At 45.5% G+C, this 16,444-nt stretch overlaps 1 protein-coding gene across 1 annotated transcript in view; it reads right to left on the bottom strand.

Moving 5' to 3' along the window:
- The window catches only part of PTH1R (parathyroid hormone 1 receptor), a 121,859-nt gene that overhangs the window by 35,629 nt on the left and 69,786 nt on the right, over positions 1–16,444 (bottom strand). The window contains exons 3-4 of the mRNA XM_056336788.1: positions 6,750–6,860; positions 5,099–5,217 (exon numbers count right to left, since the gene is read on the bottom strand). Coding sequence (XP_056192763.1) covers positions 5,099–5,217; positions 6,750–6,860 — 230 coding nt within the window. The remainder of the gene's footprint in view (positions 1–5,098; positions 5,218–6,749; positions 6,861–16,444) is intronic.

Below are 16,444 nucleotides of genomic sequence, written 5' to 3'. Positions count from 1 at the left end.
TATACGCTGTGTAAACATGTTTTGTGCCATCAGTTAGAAGTTACACAAAGTTTTTCCCTTTTAAAAGGACCTCAGAGAGCTCCCAGAACAAAGGCCAAGCACAGAAGATCTTTGGTTTGAACAAGGGAGTTTAGATAAAGCAGCCCTGCAACATGCTGGCCTTTCCCATTGTGTTTGGTGTGTGATGGATCCTTGAGGCCTCTCTGATTTCCCTAGAAGCAGTAAAACCACCATGATATAAACAAGCAGTAGCGGATGAAGGCAGGATTGGCAGGCTGAGGTTGATCTTAGGACGGTCCATCTCACTAGGCTGGTGGTTTCCAAGCTGAGCTAACCTCCCAAGTTGCTGGCTTATATTTCCCTTCCCCATGATTTCAGTCGATGTTGATCACATTTACCCTGAAGCTCATCCTTGAAAACAGGATGGGTTTGACCTGATTTAAGAAAAAGATGTGTTTGGCATTAGGGTTGTTTTTGGGGAGATGGGAATGAAGGAAATTTCTGCTTATTGAACAAAACATGCCATTACTCCTGCCAGTGTCTGAAGAGGTGACCAGAAATATGCCCATGCTGAAGGTGCTGCTGTTGGCTGGCTGTGCAGATGGGAAGGGGTCCATAGTCAAAGCACTATTATAGTTTTTGGAAAGATTGCCTAAAAAGCTGCCTACTAATGCCAGAGGCACATCGGGACTTGCCATGTGTGCCATATTTTATTTAAAGATTGAGGAGCTCCAAGAATACAGATCTCCCTCACCGCTGTTTTTAAGGGCACCTAAGAAAGCTGTAAGGTGAATGGCCAACCTGGGCCAGACCAAGAGTCCTTTGAGTTCTGCTCCCTGTCTCCAACATGCCCAAGAACAGAGGCTTAGGGAAGTGTGTAAGAACAAAACAAATACAGAATAAATAAGTAAAAATATATATATATATATATAAAAATATATATAAAACTGCATCTATCATGTAGTGGTGATGCAGCAGTGCTGCATGCCCACTCCCGATGCTCAGCAGCTTGGGGTTCAGTGATGAGAAACACGCGGCAGACAAATAAACAGCTGGTGTTTAACCACACCGCCTTCCTCAGAATGAACACCAGCCAACCCCTTCCCCCTCCTTTCCTTGTCCTAATGCCTCTTTTTAAACACCGGATGGAAAATAGACCGTGTGGAGCTGCCTGGTCAGGGTGCTGGGGTGGGAAGCCACAGATCTCGCAGCTTCTCTGTTCAGAGGCAGGGATGCCTTCTGAAGATCCAGGGTGCAACTGGGATGATGGATGCCCATGCATGCCTCCTGGGGAAGGAGTGGGACAACAGGATTTTCCACCATCTCTGCTGCATTGGTGAAGGGTTTTCTTAAAAGCAGAATATGAGAGAATATATACAGACTGTGGTGCAGCAGTGGCTTTCAGCACTGCCTGAAGGCATGAAGAAAACTGTCTTATCTTCCCATGACACGCTGCTAAGACATCTTTCCACAAAACTTCCTCCTGCCCCTTGCTAAACAGTTGTTTTCTACTGACCACGTCTGAGACACGGTTGTTCATGGCAAGACTAACGCTATCTGCAAGGTATTTGGGGAAACACGCTCCAATAGCCAGCTGCAGCCTACCTGCTCCCCTGGCTAAGGAGAGGGCATCAATCTTCAGGGCTGTCAATCTCCAGCGTCTTTCAGCAGTGCTAATTTCCCCTTAGAAAACAGCCCAAGAGCAATCGCTCACTGGGCAGTTACGAGCTGTTAATTCTCCCGGCTCTGATGGCTTTAGCATACTTTGCTAATTTCAGAAAGCGGTTTCCGTGCTGCTCTGTGTGAAATAATCCTATTTATATGGTTCAGGAAAAGGTAGCGAAAGTCACAAACTTTCTCTGGGGCCCTCTGTTTGCTGCTTTGGTCAATCATAATTATCCCGTGGTGGCTAAAATCAGAAAACTATACACCTAAACAAACATACATGGACATATATGTGTATGCACGCATGGACATGGGTATTTATTTAGGTGTGTGTCTCTGTATATATAGCTATAGGCCTATTTCTAGAGATAGCAATGCAGCTATCTATATATAGATAGATATATATAGCCACAGACAGACATTTTTTTCCTAATGCATAGTTTCTTAAAAGTTCCTCTGGTTCGATCTGCTCAGATGCTGTCCTACTTGGAGTCAGCCCACGATCTCCTTTCAAAATGTTGGTTAAATGCAGCTGTTACTGGTGACGCAAAGATGCTGTTCCCCAGGGGGGGGGAACAATAATAGAAAACAATCTCTCTCTAAAGACGACTGTCTATCTTGCCAAATTCCCTGATTCTGACATCTCTTGACATATTTACTTCAAGAAAAAAACCAAAGGAAGGCTTATTAATACCAATACTTCAGAGCCACGCTTGAGTGTGAAAGACAAGAGGGCTTCCTCACTCCCTGAAAGTCATCACTGAACTGAGAAAAAAAAAAGGTCATTCCTTTCCTCTTTCATTTCCAGAGTGCTTTTTGTACCAGAAGGCCCAGGAGACCTGCACTGAATGTATATGCATTGCTTCACTTGTCACTAAAATGCAGCTACCTCTACGGTAAAACGGGGCAACTACATGGCAGCATGAGCATCCCTGTGAGCTGAGCCCAGGACACGACTGAGGAAAGCAACCTCTTGCAAATACAAGGTTAATTATATTAATAATAATAATGGTGATAAATAAATGAATAAATGAAATAGATGCTGTGGAAAAGCATTTGTTAATCACAATACAATTCCAAAGCTGGGGGAAACTTCCATTTTTTCTAATGTTCTTTGCACTGGGTGGGCATCACTTAGGCTATACCGTGTTGTCCATTTAATCTAATGATGATGATGGTCTAATTTGTTTTACTATTAAATATCATTAGATTTGCCTCTGTGTAGCTAGAAGAGAAAGCTCATGGCAAAAGGTGGCTGAGCCTTGTGTACAGAACGAGGATGATAATATTGAGAGGGTTTATTGAAACAGCTCACAAAGGGAGAGGTTATGAGGAACAGTAATTTTCCAAGCAAGAGCAGAGGCTTGGAATAAAAATGAAGTCTTCTGCATTGTGACACCTCAGTTAATGTCCCTTTGTTAGGAAGCACAGCCCAAGTCCCCTGTCTGTGCCGTGACCACCTCCATGCTTAGGGGACACAGACAAAGACAAGATACACGAAACACAGGAGAACAGGCTTTGCTTTCAGCCCCTTTCACCAGCCTGGGGGTGGAACATCTCTATTTCTTCCTTGTGCTGGTAACAGATGGACATCTGTTCTCTTCTTTGTACCCTTTCCCTACTGATTGACTATGACCAAGTCCTAGCTGCCAGCACGGGAGGTTTGAAGGAAAGGACCTCCTTTCCTTAGGGGAAATACAGGAGACTTGCTCAGCTGAAGTAGGCTGCAGCAGGTGACTCCCCACCTCAGCACAGGGTGGAGACAGGTGGGACAGGGGAGACAATGACTTCAGAGAGGTCAAGAAGTTGTGCAACTCACTAAAGCTCTCAAGATTTACTTGAGAGTAAATCACTGCTCTGGTTTACTCAAGATGAGTATATCATTGTGAATAAATGACGCTCCATGACTCCAACACCTACTCCAGAAACTTCCCATGAACCTCTGGGGCTAAAATAGCTCTTTCCACTGTATGGACTGGGAAAAGATGAGTCCCACCAAACTTTTTCTAAAAGTAAGCATCGTCCAGCACCAAGACAACATGCTTTGCTATGAAGTAGCTGGAGCTGTACATCGTGTATACTATTTTGTCTGTTCCTTGACTGTATGATATAATGCATTCAGATGCTCAAATAACATCTTTCCTCACTAAACAACTTCATTCATATGTTGCTTCACCGTTGAGAGAAAAAAAACCCAAACCCAAAACAAAACAAAAAAATTGTGCTGTGGTTGGATTTAAAATTAAGAACATTCTCCCAAAGGGACTGTGTATCATCCTCAAGCCTGCTCCCCACCGTGAAGCTTGTGGTTAGATCTTTATCTCGAACTGTCTGAAAATAACCTTTGCTGCAAATGATCAGTCCCTAACGCTATACCCCCTATCCAAGGAGGACATCTTCCAAGTGCCACTGAGAAACCAGAGGTTTCTGCTAAATTCTTTGCAAATTACAGAAACAGAGCAGCAACCGCGCGTGGGTGGAAATGTCTTTCTCTGCGAAACAAGAAGGTCACATCCTCTCAGGTGACTCTGCTGACAGCATTGCTGTCACGTTAGGATGGAATTGCTTCTCTGATGCACTTGGCTTGGGAGACACCAGAAACGCTACCGAGCTCCAGCTGGGCTCAGACCCAGACAGAGAAGTAGGGAATTCCTGCCAGCTACTATTTTGACAGTCACCTGAATTCATATAAAAAAAAAGGCCATAGATCTGATGTATTGATAAGACTTTTTTTTTTCCTTTCTCTTCTTTTTCCCAGGAGCATACCAATGTGCTGTGAATCCCTCTTCTAACTTTGGACTGCTGTCCCTGTTTCAAAATTGTAACTACACCAGAACTAGTTCAAGGTCTGTTCTTACATGTTAATTTGCTTCAGCGAAGGACACTGCCCGCCCCCCCCCCCCCCCATCTCCAAGGAACAGACCACATCAAATCTCTGATGCTTAATTTATACCTCTCAAGCAAGAGGTTCTCTGTTAATCAGCTACAGAAGTAGCGTTGCTACTGGTTTGATTCACACATCTTTTAGCTCTGTGTTTGTACAACCCCTAGCACGGAGAAGTGCATAAACATTGGAGTTATTGGTCACTGTGGTAGCAAAACTATTGCCTGGTGGGGAAGAGAGAATCTCAGTGGCATGGAACAACCTCCCACCAATTCTTTGTGTCGCTCAGCCCGTTTCAGTTTTCCCCCAAGATCTCTTTACAAATGGGATCATGGCAGCTGGAGGAACCGTTTCTGGCTTTGAGGACAATTTCAAATTCAAGTAATTCCCCATCAAAACAAAAATGTGGCTTTGGCAAGCTTGGACATAGTTTCCAAGAGGAGGCGGCAAACTAGAGCTCATCAAGGGTTTTACATGAGACAGTGTTCCTTAGGTTAGCCCTGGATGAGGCCAGCACTTCATGCTTCATGCACAAATGCAACTGCCTACCCTTTCCCTCGTTTCGTTGGTGAGGAACTTGGCACATTCACTGTAGTTTGCCCAGGTGCGGTTGTTGCCTGGGACCAGCTCCCAGCTCCCGTTCAGGTCACACCGACGATAAGCATGGCCTGTGGGAGAGAAACGAGAGACAGAGTAAATGGGACTAGACCTGGCAGAACAGGAGAAACTTCTTCCAAGGGTGGATCCAATCAACCCTGCTGCCTCCTGCCTGCTCTGAAGCTCAGCTGCAAGAACAGTTTCCATCTGCTTAACAACTTTATCAGTTTTCTAATTGAGAAACACCAGAGAGCTTATAACAAGTTGCCCTTAGTTTAGGTTAAGATGTTGGGTCTACAAGCCAAGGAGACAAGCTTTGAAAAATTCCAGACAGAACCATCCTCACAGTTACAGGTCTCTCTGTGAAAATAAATAGTGATCTATATTATACTACTCTTATGATGCTCTTCAGTGCATCTCAAGGTAGATTTTTCTATCGCTACCCTCTTCATGGTGACGGAGCAAGAGAGGGCAAGGTTTCATTTTGAGATTCAACCAGCAGATGAAAACATCCATGTTCAGATGCCTGTGGGAGGCACCATTGCATGAGCTGTGTGTAAGAACTCCCATTACAGATGACAGGGATGAGACCAGTCAACAGATCTACCTGTCCTGGGACTCCAGAGGGAGAACTTTGAGAGACCTCTGAATCTAAGGGTCTTCATCTGACTCCCACCCTAGCTGACTTAACCAGTGGACATCAGTGAGGTGGGCAATCTGTGCCATGTTGGGTTATGGAGTAAAAAGGGATGGATTGCCTGTTCCTCCTGGTCTCTAATGTGACGTGCATGTGCAGGGGTCTCTGCAAGAGGGCATCAGCTGGGGGTTAAGCTGGCTCAACTCACAGTCCCTTACAGAGAAGTCCGGATAGGCTGTGTGCAACCAGGGTGCACTGGAATATCATTACTTGTGTTCTGCAAACAGCATCAGTGCTCTGCTGAGAACACACAGTCTTAATTCTCTATTTTTTCAGTCTTTGGGTGTACAGCTTTGCCTGAGAGAAGAGAATGCTTTAGCTTTGAAAACACACTGAGGAGCGAGTGTACTTCAATTGCTTCTAAAAACATGCACAGACTTCGCGGCACCACAAGCAAGCCAAGAAATGTGCTGCCTGAGGGAAAGGGAGATAGGGAGGAATTCACAAGTGCTGGTTACCAGCGCTGTTCTCAGATACCCACTGTAGGGGTCTGGGCAGAGATCGAGGCTAGAATTAACAAACTCGTGAAGTGAGGAATATAAATTGGAAGAATATCTTGTGGGTTTCTATTGCTACACAGTTTGTGGCTTCAAACAATTACAGGTTGGTAACGCTGCAGGACTGCCCAGCTGTAAGCAGGTAATCAGTCCGTATTTTGCCCCATTACAGTCTGAGTGGGGCAGGTGGGAAATCTGTCATTTTTTCAGTTAAAACAGAGCTTTTCTTTCAGCATAGAAGAACAAAAAGGCTGTTTGTTTGCTTCCTTTTCCCTGGCTTTACTGCTGCTTGGAAGGGAGTCACTGTGTGACAAAAAAGGGATGTTAAAGAGGATTTCTAATTTCTGACTCACAGAACTCCTCTTGCTGCATCTTACCAGGCTCTGCTGACACAGAGGACAACACCTACCTTTGTGATTGAAGTCATAGATGTACTCAGGACATGGCATAGCCACCACTTTGCCTGGCACACCCTCAGGCCAGCAGACAATGCCATCCCACTCAGGAAGACAAAAGCCATCTGTGGAAGAGACACAAAGACGAAGAGAAGTCACTGAACCTGCAGAGGAGACACCGATGCCCCACTGTTCAGAGAGGGCTCTCCATGAAAAAGCCAACAACACTGTCACACAACATTTGAGAAAGCTTTCAGGCACCATCACAATTTTCTTCTAAGTGTTTAGTTCCTGAAGGTGCCACTTCTCCCAAGTTTTGTTTCAGAAGAATGTGTCAGATGCAGGATGAGAGCTGGGTGCTCCCTGAGAGGGGTCAGTGCTTCTGGAAAGTTGCTCTCCCTTGTGGGCTGGGAGAAATGAAAATGGGGCAGGAAAGCAGAGTGGAGAACAGGAGGACCTGAGCCCTCAGGACTCTGTAGGCTGAGGCTGACGGGCAACCTGGAGATGCCCAAGGGAGCTTGGCTGGGTATAACCCTGACAGGGCAGCACAGATTTGAGCCTAGGCTACCAAGGAGTGAGCTTGTGCTGTGGCTACATCATTGTGAGGCTCAGAGTTACCAGTTCAGGCTTCCCTGCAAGATACTCATGCCCACAGAGTAGACTTGCTGTGATTTAATGCCTACGAACCATTAATTCAAATTCAGCTGCAATTTTAACTCATTATACATCAGCCAGTCCTATGCTATACTGTGATGCTTTGCTGCTTTTTTTTTTGGTGGAATTTCAGTGCGCTTTTAAGTAACACTGAGAACTGGTGAGAATCTTTAGAGATATATCTGTGGCAATGTTTCTAACTGTAAATAGAGAATATTTCATTATCTTGCTTTGTAAGGAGTAAAATGATGGCATTTCTCTTTCCTAAATATTTGCATCCTTTCCCATTTGACATCCTTTTCGCCTATGACTTCACTGGTCCCAGCTTCCCATTTCCCTGTGATTTGATCTGGAGCCATGCCCCTGCTAATTGCCGGGGCACGCACACCGACTGACCAGTCACCTGCTGCCAAGCACCATGTATATAATGGTTGAGTTTTCCTAGCTTTCCTCAGCACTTACTATTTTTGATTTCTGCCCTTCTCTCAGTCACAGGTTTTCAGAAAACGAGCAGAAAGAGAATGGGCAGGTGGAGGAGTCACATGAGCCCCGTCGCCTTGGGAATGCAAATATCCGGGGAACAGTTTATCTCTGTTATACCACTTTGCTAGGCTCGCTGCTACTTCCCAACCTTTTTGAGAAGGGAGTGGTGGGGTAGTTGTTACAGAATTTTTCTTTAAATCACCTCTGTTCTCCCTTTCTGTTCATTGAAGAAAGCTAAAATAGCCTTGAAGGAGAAATCCTGCCTCCCCCATACACAGAGCTCCCACTTCCCTCGGTTATTTATCAGCAGATAGCTCTGGCTTCTGTGCTTAACTTAAGGAAAACCAGAGATGCAAACCAAGAAAGAAGTCCTTTCCCACATTTTATGCCTGCCTTTTGCCCCTAAACTTTCTTCAGAAAACTAGTAAGTATATAAGTATATATTTAAAGTTCTTTAATTGTCATTTTGCAACTCCTCAGAACTGGAGAAGTAATTAAGCAGGTCTTCTATTGACCCGTAATTATGAGAAGCTTTGGTTCTCTCTTTGCAAATGAAGGTACCAGCCGATCATTCAAGGGCTCCAGCATCATGTCCTACATGAGCATGTAGGCTAAGAGGGTCATCAAGCAGCTCTGCAGCCTGCACGGTTTGCCACCGGGCTCTGAGGCAGCCGAGGTACCAGTGATGGAGGCAGACTGCCCTGGGAGATGGGCTGCCCACCCTCCTGGCAGTCTCACCTTCCTCATCATCTGTTCGTTAAGTCTGTGGGGGACAAAGTCAGAATTTATCCATACTTAGAAGGGCTGAGGAATCCTCCAGGCTTCTTATAAGCTCTGGGAACTGACCTCATTATCAACACTACGTTAAAAAGAGGGAAGTCAAACGCTGTTCCCCAACACTTACATCCTCTCAGTTTATCAGCCACCCATTTCTGCAGCTTTTGATCCATAAGCTCCCAGTCCTACGTGGGAGCAAGCTCTCATTCAGACATGGATGTTCAACATGGGCTGCATTTCCCATCCCTGGGGAAGGACTGTGCGCCCAGACCTAACCTGATGCTTACCTACGCCTTTGAGTTGGGCTGTGTTAATCGGTTAAAATCCAGCTGCAGTAGAGTATTTGAAGTGAAAAGGAAAAATGAGTGAATCTGTCCCACTTCACCTTCAGAGCAGTGTCTGCCCACCATACCGATGGCAGCCCGTGTTTATTAACAGCATATAAAGTGTCTGACAGAGAGGACTTACATGTGAATCGAAGTAAAACAGAACAGCCTGCTCTTATCTGCAAAAGAGCTCCACTAGCAAAGAAATGGTAAACACGGCCAAGATCTCAGCATGTTTCATTAATATCAAAGCTAGTTCCTTAGCAATCTTTCAACCAAACAAGAATTGAACCTTTAGAATGAATGTACTTTCACAAGATTAAATAAGAACCCAGGATTGCTTTAAAGACCTGGGATTGCCTTAAGGGCTGGGATGGTGCCCTCCAGGGTCAGAGCTCACAGTGATCAATTCAGTTTGCTGGTATTTAAGGACATGAAAAACAACAGGAAAAGTCATCCCCTAACAGCTGATTTCTTATCTTTAATTCAGTGCTGATGAAAAGGACCAGACTAATCCCTGCCTATCTCCTGAAACACTAACTGGGAGTGAGGGCAGAGGAACTAGAGTTCCTCAGCATCAATGTGATGAAGAGGGGGAGGAAGTTTATTGCATTTTTCTCTGCTTCCAGTCACATTAGAGGAAGAATAATACTACTTTTCTTATTCATGAACACAGGGAAAGCCCTTCCCTTTGGCTCATTATGTTGCAGGATTACTTACACTGTGAAAAACAGTTTATTTATTTTTCAGTTCTCTGAAACCACAACAAAGGATCAAAAGAAAATGGGAGGGGAAAAAAAAGTCCCCCACAAAATTTGGATTAGGACAAAATGTTATTGTCTCTGAGGTTTCTTTCCAGACAAAAAAGTAAATAAAGATTTCATTTAGTCGTCAAAGTGGTCTTAAAATAAAACCAATTCTTTTTACAAAATAAATAAATTTGGGTAAGCTTTGGGTAAGCTGTGAAGAAACAACATTGGGGAGGAAAAATGTCCAAATGTCAATGCTGGGAGAAAAACCTTCCACTTTTCTAAGAGCTTCAGAATGACTTGCAAAGGTCATCCTTCACTTGTAAGTAGTTTCATTTAGTATCATGCTGCAATATTTGTCCAGAAAATATTAATGTGGAAATGTATCTGGTGGGTACACCCTCATGCTGTAAACACACACAGACACACATTTGCAATGGGCTCATTCAAAAGGGAACTGACGGTTTCTGGATAACAGGTTATGCAATTAGTTCTTTTGGGGTATTTTGATCCCCACAATCCTCCCAAAAAGCAGAGGGTTGAAGGCTCTACGCAGGAAACAGTGGAAACCAGTGTCGGGACACCTCTGGACTGCTGCTTTATCATGTGGACAATTTTTGGAGCCATCAGCTGCCCCAGAAATTAGAAAAGATAAGATCATCTTTGCTGCCTCTCATTGCATCTGAAATCTTTCCATGCCTCTGTGCATTGACCTGTAGAATTGATTCATTAAAGCTGTTAAGGATCTGTTGGGACTCGATCTTCAGAAAGCATCTGAGTCCCCAAGAAAAGACACAAATGAATCCGTCATAGTTATCATGGACCCTTACAACACAGAGAAACCTCTTTAACCTCCTCCCCACCTCTACAGCATCCCCTGTCTCTGCCCTCTCAATGCTTGGAAAACCCATTTCATCCAAATCTCGGTCATCCTTTCCCCCCTGCCAGTTTTGTGGTGGCTGATGATCAGCAGAGGGAAGGGCAGGTGACCATTGGCAGCTGTCACCCGGCTGGCTGGGCAGCCAGCTGGCACGAGCACAGCTTACAGTTAGGCACCGCATGGCTGTTCCTTGCCAGTCCAGGTAGCCGTGGGGGCAAGCGGAGGGGAGCTGGTTTGGGAAGAGGACTGCAGTTATTAGTTTGTGGTAGGGGAAGGCTGGGCGGGGAACACCCGCATGTTGAGCCAGGTGCCTCTGGACCTCCTGGTTTCAGAACAAATGGAGAAGTTCCTACATTGACTGAAACTCTTGGAAAACATTTTTCAAATGGAAATATTGACTGACGTCAGGACCAGCCACACTTTGTGACTGTTGGATCCACATTCCTGGGTTTTAATGCAGCCAAAAGCTGTTTCTCCACTCTGTGTCCCAGAGAAGAGCCTCACCATCCTTCTCTCACTCCTATCTTTGGTACCTCCATTCCTTCCATCTAAGAAGGCAAACCACTGGCCTTCTGATAGGACAGGGGTGAATGGTTTTAAACTAAAAGAGAGGAGATTCAGGTTAGTTGTAAGGGTGAAATTTTTTTACTGGGAAGGTGGTGAGACACAGGCACAGGTTGCCCAGGGTGGTGGTAGATGCCCCATCCCTGGAAATGTTCAAGGCCAGATTGGATGGGGCTCTGAGCAGCCTGATTGAGTTGTTGTCCCCCTTCATTGCAGGGGGGTTGCACTATACAACCTTTAAAAGTCCCTTCCAACCAAAACTACTCTGATTCCCCACATTCCTTCCTTTCTCGCTCACTCCACCCGCCGTATCCTCTGGTCTGCACAGCCATGTGGCACCTCTGCCATTAATTTCACCAGCTTGAGACCACCGATGTGATACCCAGGACCAAATACTGTACCTTCTGCCTCCAACTCTCTCCTATTTTACTCACTGTAGAGGTCACTTAACAGAACAGCTGAGCTGATGATAAAATGGGGAGGGAAAATACCATATATTCCATTGGTATTGTGCTGGAATCCAAACAAGACTTTGCTTCTTGTTTGTTTTCCCAAATATTTCCTCTAAACGTTTTTTTTCTTGGTTTATAAAAATATTAACAGTACTAACAACTTGGCTTCTCTCTGTTGTTTTCCTTTTCTCCTGGTCACTTCTCAAAAAAGAGATCCACACTGAATTACAAGAAGAAATCTGAAAAATGGTGAGGAGTTTCAGGAAATCAATAAAAAATCCACAAGCTGACAATTTTTCTGATGGCTATATTTTAAAATAAAAAATAAAATCCATTTTTTCAACCCTTTTTAGAAGCTGTCATTAGAAAAAAAAAATCTACCACCCGTAAGTAGTGTGCTTTTGACATGCTAAAAATAAGCCAGTCTCTCCTGAGACACTGTTAACAATATTTAGAAGCAGAGATAATCAGAAAGGATCCAGTTTGTTCTAAATGCTGATTGAAAAGCTCTTGAAAAATTTCTTTTTTTGGTGAAAAATAGTTTGAGAGTTCAAATATGCTGTTTGGATTAGTACAGGTGGGTAGGTTTGGGACATGAAGCCGCATCTTCCAAGTGAATGGGGAATGCAAACCATCTATTTCCTTGGAAGGAACAGGATCCACTGAAGATGTAAGTCAAAAGGAATTCATAAACTTTTAAGAAAACAAGTAAATCTCATACATATCCCACATGCAAAGTGTTCTGGGTGTGTATCGGTCGTTCAGGCAGTGCTGAATGGAGGATACCACTTCTCTCTCAGGCATGTACGTATGGGGGTGAAGCTGCTCCAGATTCAGAGCTGTAGGTAGCTCTCATGGATGGAGACAGGGAAGGTGGGAATTGCACTGGAGCTTCTCATGTTTACAGGACATGGCCAACCACTGTAGTCCTGTAGACATTAGTCCTGCAGGACATGAGTAGCTGAAAGTAAGGCAAGACCTTTTTCTTCTCCAGAGACTCTGCAGGTGCCTCATCCTGGTGAATCCCTTTCTGTCTCCCTAGTTTGATAGGACTTCAGGGAGACAGGCCACAGTACCTGTGGAGAAAGTGCAGACCAGTGGCCACCACACTCCCTGACTACAAACCTAACACGGGCAGGGAAGTGAGGTTGGCAAAAGCCACCTGCTGAGGCAGGAACTGAAGCTTTGTCTTCTAAGACTCCTTGTGCTTCTTCATCCCATAGTAGTTTGCCAGAAGAGGCTTCACAGGTCCTGAGATGTCCTTGCTGCTGGTCAAACAAGATAACCGCTCTAAGGAAAAGCTCCTAAGTCCCTTTGTTGAAAAGGAACAGAAAGAAAAAAAGAAAGCAATAGGGAAGGACTGGGAGGGTGGGAAGATTTCATTTGTGGCCCCAGAGGAGAATGAAATGCTTGGTCTGCTTAATCCAAGAAGAGAGAAGGAGAAGAAAGATTTTTCCCCTGTTGGCAAGCAGTATGAATGGAGATGAGCTACAAAAATGGAAAATGATGCAAAAAAACCTCAGGGGTAAACTGTCAGTGAAGAAAGCTTATAATATAAATTAAGAGATAGCTTCTACTCTTTAGATGCATCATGTTGGGGATGAGGTCAGTAATTCCATTGTCCCTGAGTGATTTTAAGATAGTATTATTAGAGCAAATAGAGGCTGTGACATTATGGGGCTAGGAGGAGGGCATCATGTCACTCACAGCTTCCTCTGCATGTAACACCAAGCTCTGTGGCCATCCTTGTGCTGGGACAGGTCGGTGCATCTTCATCCTACTTCAGTACCCTGTATGCTGCTGTCTCATATCAGCAGAGTCGCTTGGGCTTCCCAAAGACACCTCAGATTTCCAGCTGGCCTGGCTCCCTACCTCCACTCCAGGTCTCAGGAACCACCTTACTTATGCTGGAGGCAATCACTTTCAAGGACAAGAGAAATTTTGAAACATTCCAGATTACTCCTTCCCTCCTTGCTAGGTACAGAGATGCCAACACAGCTCCTGTATGTACTGGTGCTCTCATCTCTTGGTCTTGAGGTGCCCAGCTCATCACTTCCTCAAGCCAAGCCAAGCCAAGCCACAGCACAGCTCAGACCCTCTCTTTCCACTGCTACATCCCTGCACCAGTAAGGGCCACCTCCTCTAGTTTCTCCGTGTATTCCCGACAAGGCTGTTTTGTACTTCTCAACCCATCAATCCAGTTCACGCGAGTCCCCAGCTTCAGCTGAAGGCAGCCCCAAGGGTTCAGGCAACAAAGCCCTCCGTGCAGTACAGACCTCAGCCTGAGGGAAATGTGCTGGGAGAGATGATGCTGAACACTACTTTCACCCACTGCCTTCCCAGGGCTGTGCTGGGGCAGGGACTTGGGTCACCAGCAGAGAGTTCCTCCTCATCCAGCTCTGCAGAGGACGCACTACCACCACCATGAAATAAGCACTTTGAGAAGATGAAGTACGTGGAAACATGTCAGTTCACCATCTAACCAGAAGTTAATGACATGTTCCTCTAATATCAATCACAATAAGGCAGGTATATACCTGCCAGCTAGAAGTCAGAAAATCTGATTTACTTCTCTGCATCTGCATGCTGTTTTATCACAGATCATCTTTTCCCATCTTCTAAGGCTAGACTGCAAAATCCTCCAGGCAGGGCGTGTGTGTCGGTGCCTAAAGGTTACTGTTATAGTGTACCCATTCATCTCACCGTTGCTTGGATTGTCATGAATACTCCTTTACAGTAGTACTGTACTACAGAGTAGTTATAGTAGCACAGATCACTGTAGTTTTAGAACAGATGTGCCTTGCAGCTCTCCTTAGCCCTTGAGGGTTGAAATCTCAGGGCATGGCAATTAATAGTCATTATCACAAGCCAATATGGGATGCTCAGGATGGAGTGCACACACTCTTTGATGCCATTGCTGCAGGACTTGCCTTTTGCAGGCAGAAAGGCCAGTCACAGAGCACTTTGGGAAAGGGCTGTGTCACAGGCATCTCTCATGTTGTTCTTTGTTTCTGCTTGCCCACCTGAGCCTAGTCAGAAATCCCAGCACACTGCAGGTTGCTTCGGAGGAAGAGAGAGGAAGGGAAAGGCATATTTGGGCCATGCCTGCTCACTGCTTAGACTGTCTCCACAGGGTGCAATGAGGGCTATTCTCTCCTGCCTGCTACTTTTCCCTTGTCTCCTCTCTCCTTTCCTTCCCCCCAGTCTCAATCCCAATTTCTGTGCAAGTGGTACATGCATGTAGAGAACACATTAAAACCATCTGCAAGGGTGCTTGGCAGCTGGGTAAATGCAAACATGGTCTCGAGGTGTTTATCTAGGGGTATGGAATATAAATCTGCCCAACTTACTCTGGCACTGTGCAAGGCACCAGGGAAACCACATTTGGAATACGGTGTGCAATTGTGGTCACTCTATTACGGGAAGGACATTTGGTGGATTGGAAACAGGCAGGGAGGAGCAACCGAAAAAACGACCCAGCATTTTGGGACAGGGGAGGGAGAAAGGGAGACTTGGAGGGCCAGTGCCTCTGTACAGGGGTGTTTGGCGTTGTGGATGAGTTTCAAGCTCAGTTGTTACAGCATGTGTGTATGAATGCTTGCATATGCATATGTGTAGATCTATAGGTGGGTATGCCTGTAGGAAGGGCTGCATATTGTTGACCTGCATTGTGCAATACAGGGGGAGCATGTGTCTGTTTTGGGGAAAGATGCTCTGCACACATCCAAGTGTGTTTGCATGCGTAGCTGGGGGACACAGGGCTGCAGTGTCTCTCAACGGAGTCGTGCGCAGTGTGTCCTGTGCCAGTGCATGCATCTCTAAACATCTGTGTGTGTTTATGGGTACCACGGGATGGCCAGCATGAAGGGAGGGTGAGGAGAGGGGGTGGATGGATGTAGGTTCTACCTGTTACTACTCAGAGACCCTTGCTGGTCTGCACAGTGGCGTTTAGTGGGCAAAACACCCCTTGCGTGCTCAGCCCTGGAGGAACTGGACTTTGGAAGGGAAAGATGCGTGGGCCAGGGACTGTTTCAAGTCATAATGTGTCTTCACTCACCTCAAGGCAGAATGGGGAAGTCCCAAGGTTATGACTGCTACCAGATAATAGCTAGCACGACACAGCTCCAGAGAGCTGCCTACCCTGACATCACTAGCCCATTTCACATGCTTCTTGTCCACTCACTGAGTTCACAACATGGAAGAAGAAATATCACCTTCAGTCACCCATCCAATAAGACCTGACCTGCCACTACTGGCCTGGCTCAGCCCAGGCATCCTTCTTTCCTCATTTGAGTACATCTAGTCCTTCCAAACCTCTCCAGATCTCCCTCTGAGAGGGTATAGTGTTGGTCATATCAATCACTACAGTGTGCATAGAAATAAGGTTCATAATTAGTATTTCAGTTTAGACATCCTATGTACTGTTTTTCACCCTTTCTCCATGTTACTTTAAATATCTAACACATGGACCATTTACACCTCCCAGAACTCCTGAGACCTATCCCTCCTGTGCATTTCCAGACCCATACAGCTGCTCAGCACACACTTCTCAACAGGGTTGGAAGCCTTTGGCCCATAACTTTTGCAGGTAGGGGCCAGCCGTTGGTATTTCCTATCTCTTGCTAGCTCTAATTCAGGCACAACTAGTGAGTAGCCATCTGTGAACTGCTGCAAGCCCTCGCTGGTCATCACAATCTGCTGACCTGAATGGCAGCTGTGGTAGATGGCTTGGGCGGGAGATGATGTCTCTTTGTAGGGTTTCAGTGCTCTCTAGACGCATACCAGAACCGCAGATGCAATGAGAAACCTCAGGCTTGACCAAGA

This window comes from Falco biarmicus, chromosome 4 (assembly GCF_023638135.1).
Source record: "Falco biarmicus isolate bFalBia1 chromosome 4, bFalBia1.pri, whole genome shotgun sequence".
Taxonomy (NCBI): Eukaryota; Metazoa; Chordata; class Aves; order Falconiformes; family Falconidae; genus Falco; species Falco biarmicus.
This window is presented reverse-complemented; position numbering and strand designations above follow the sequence as displayed.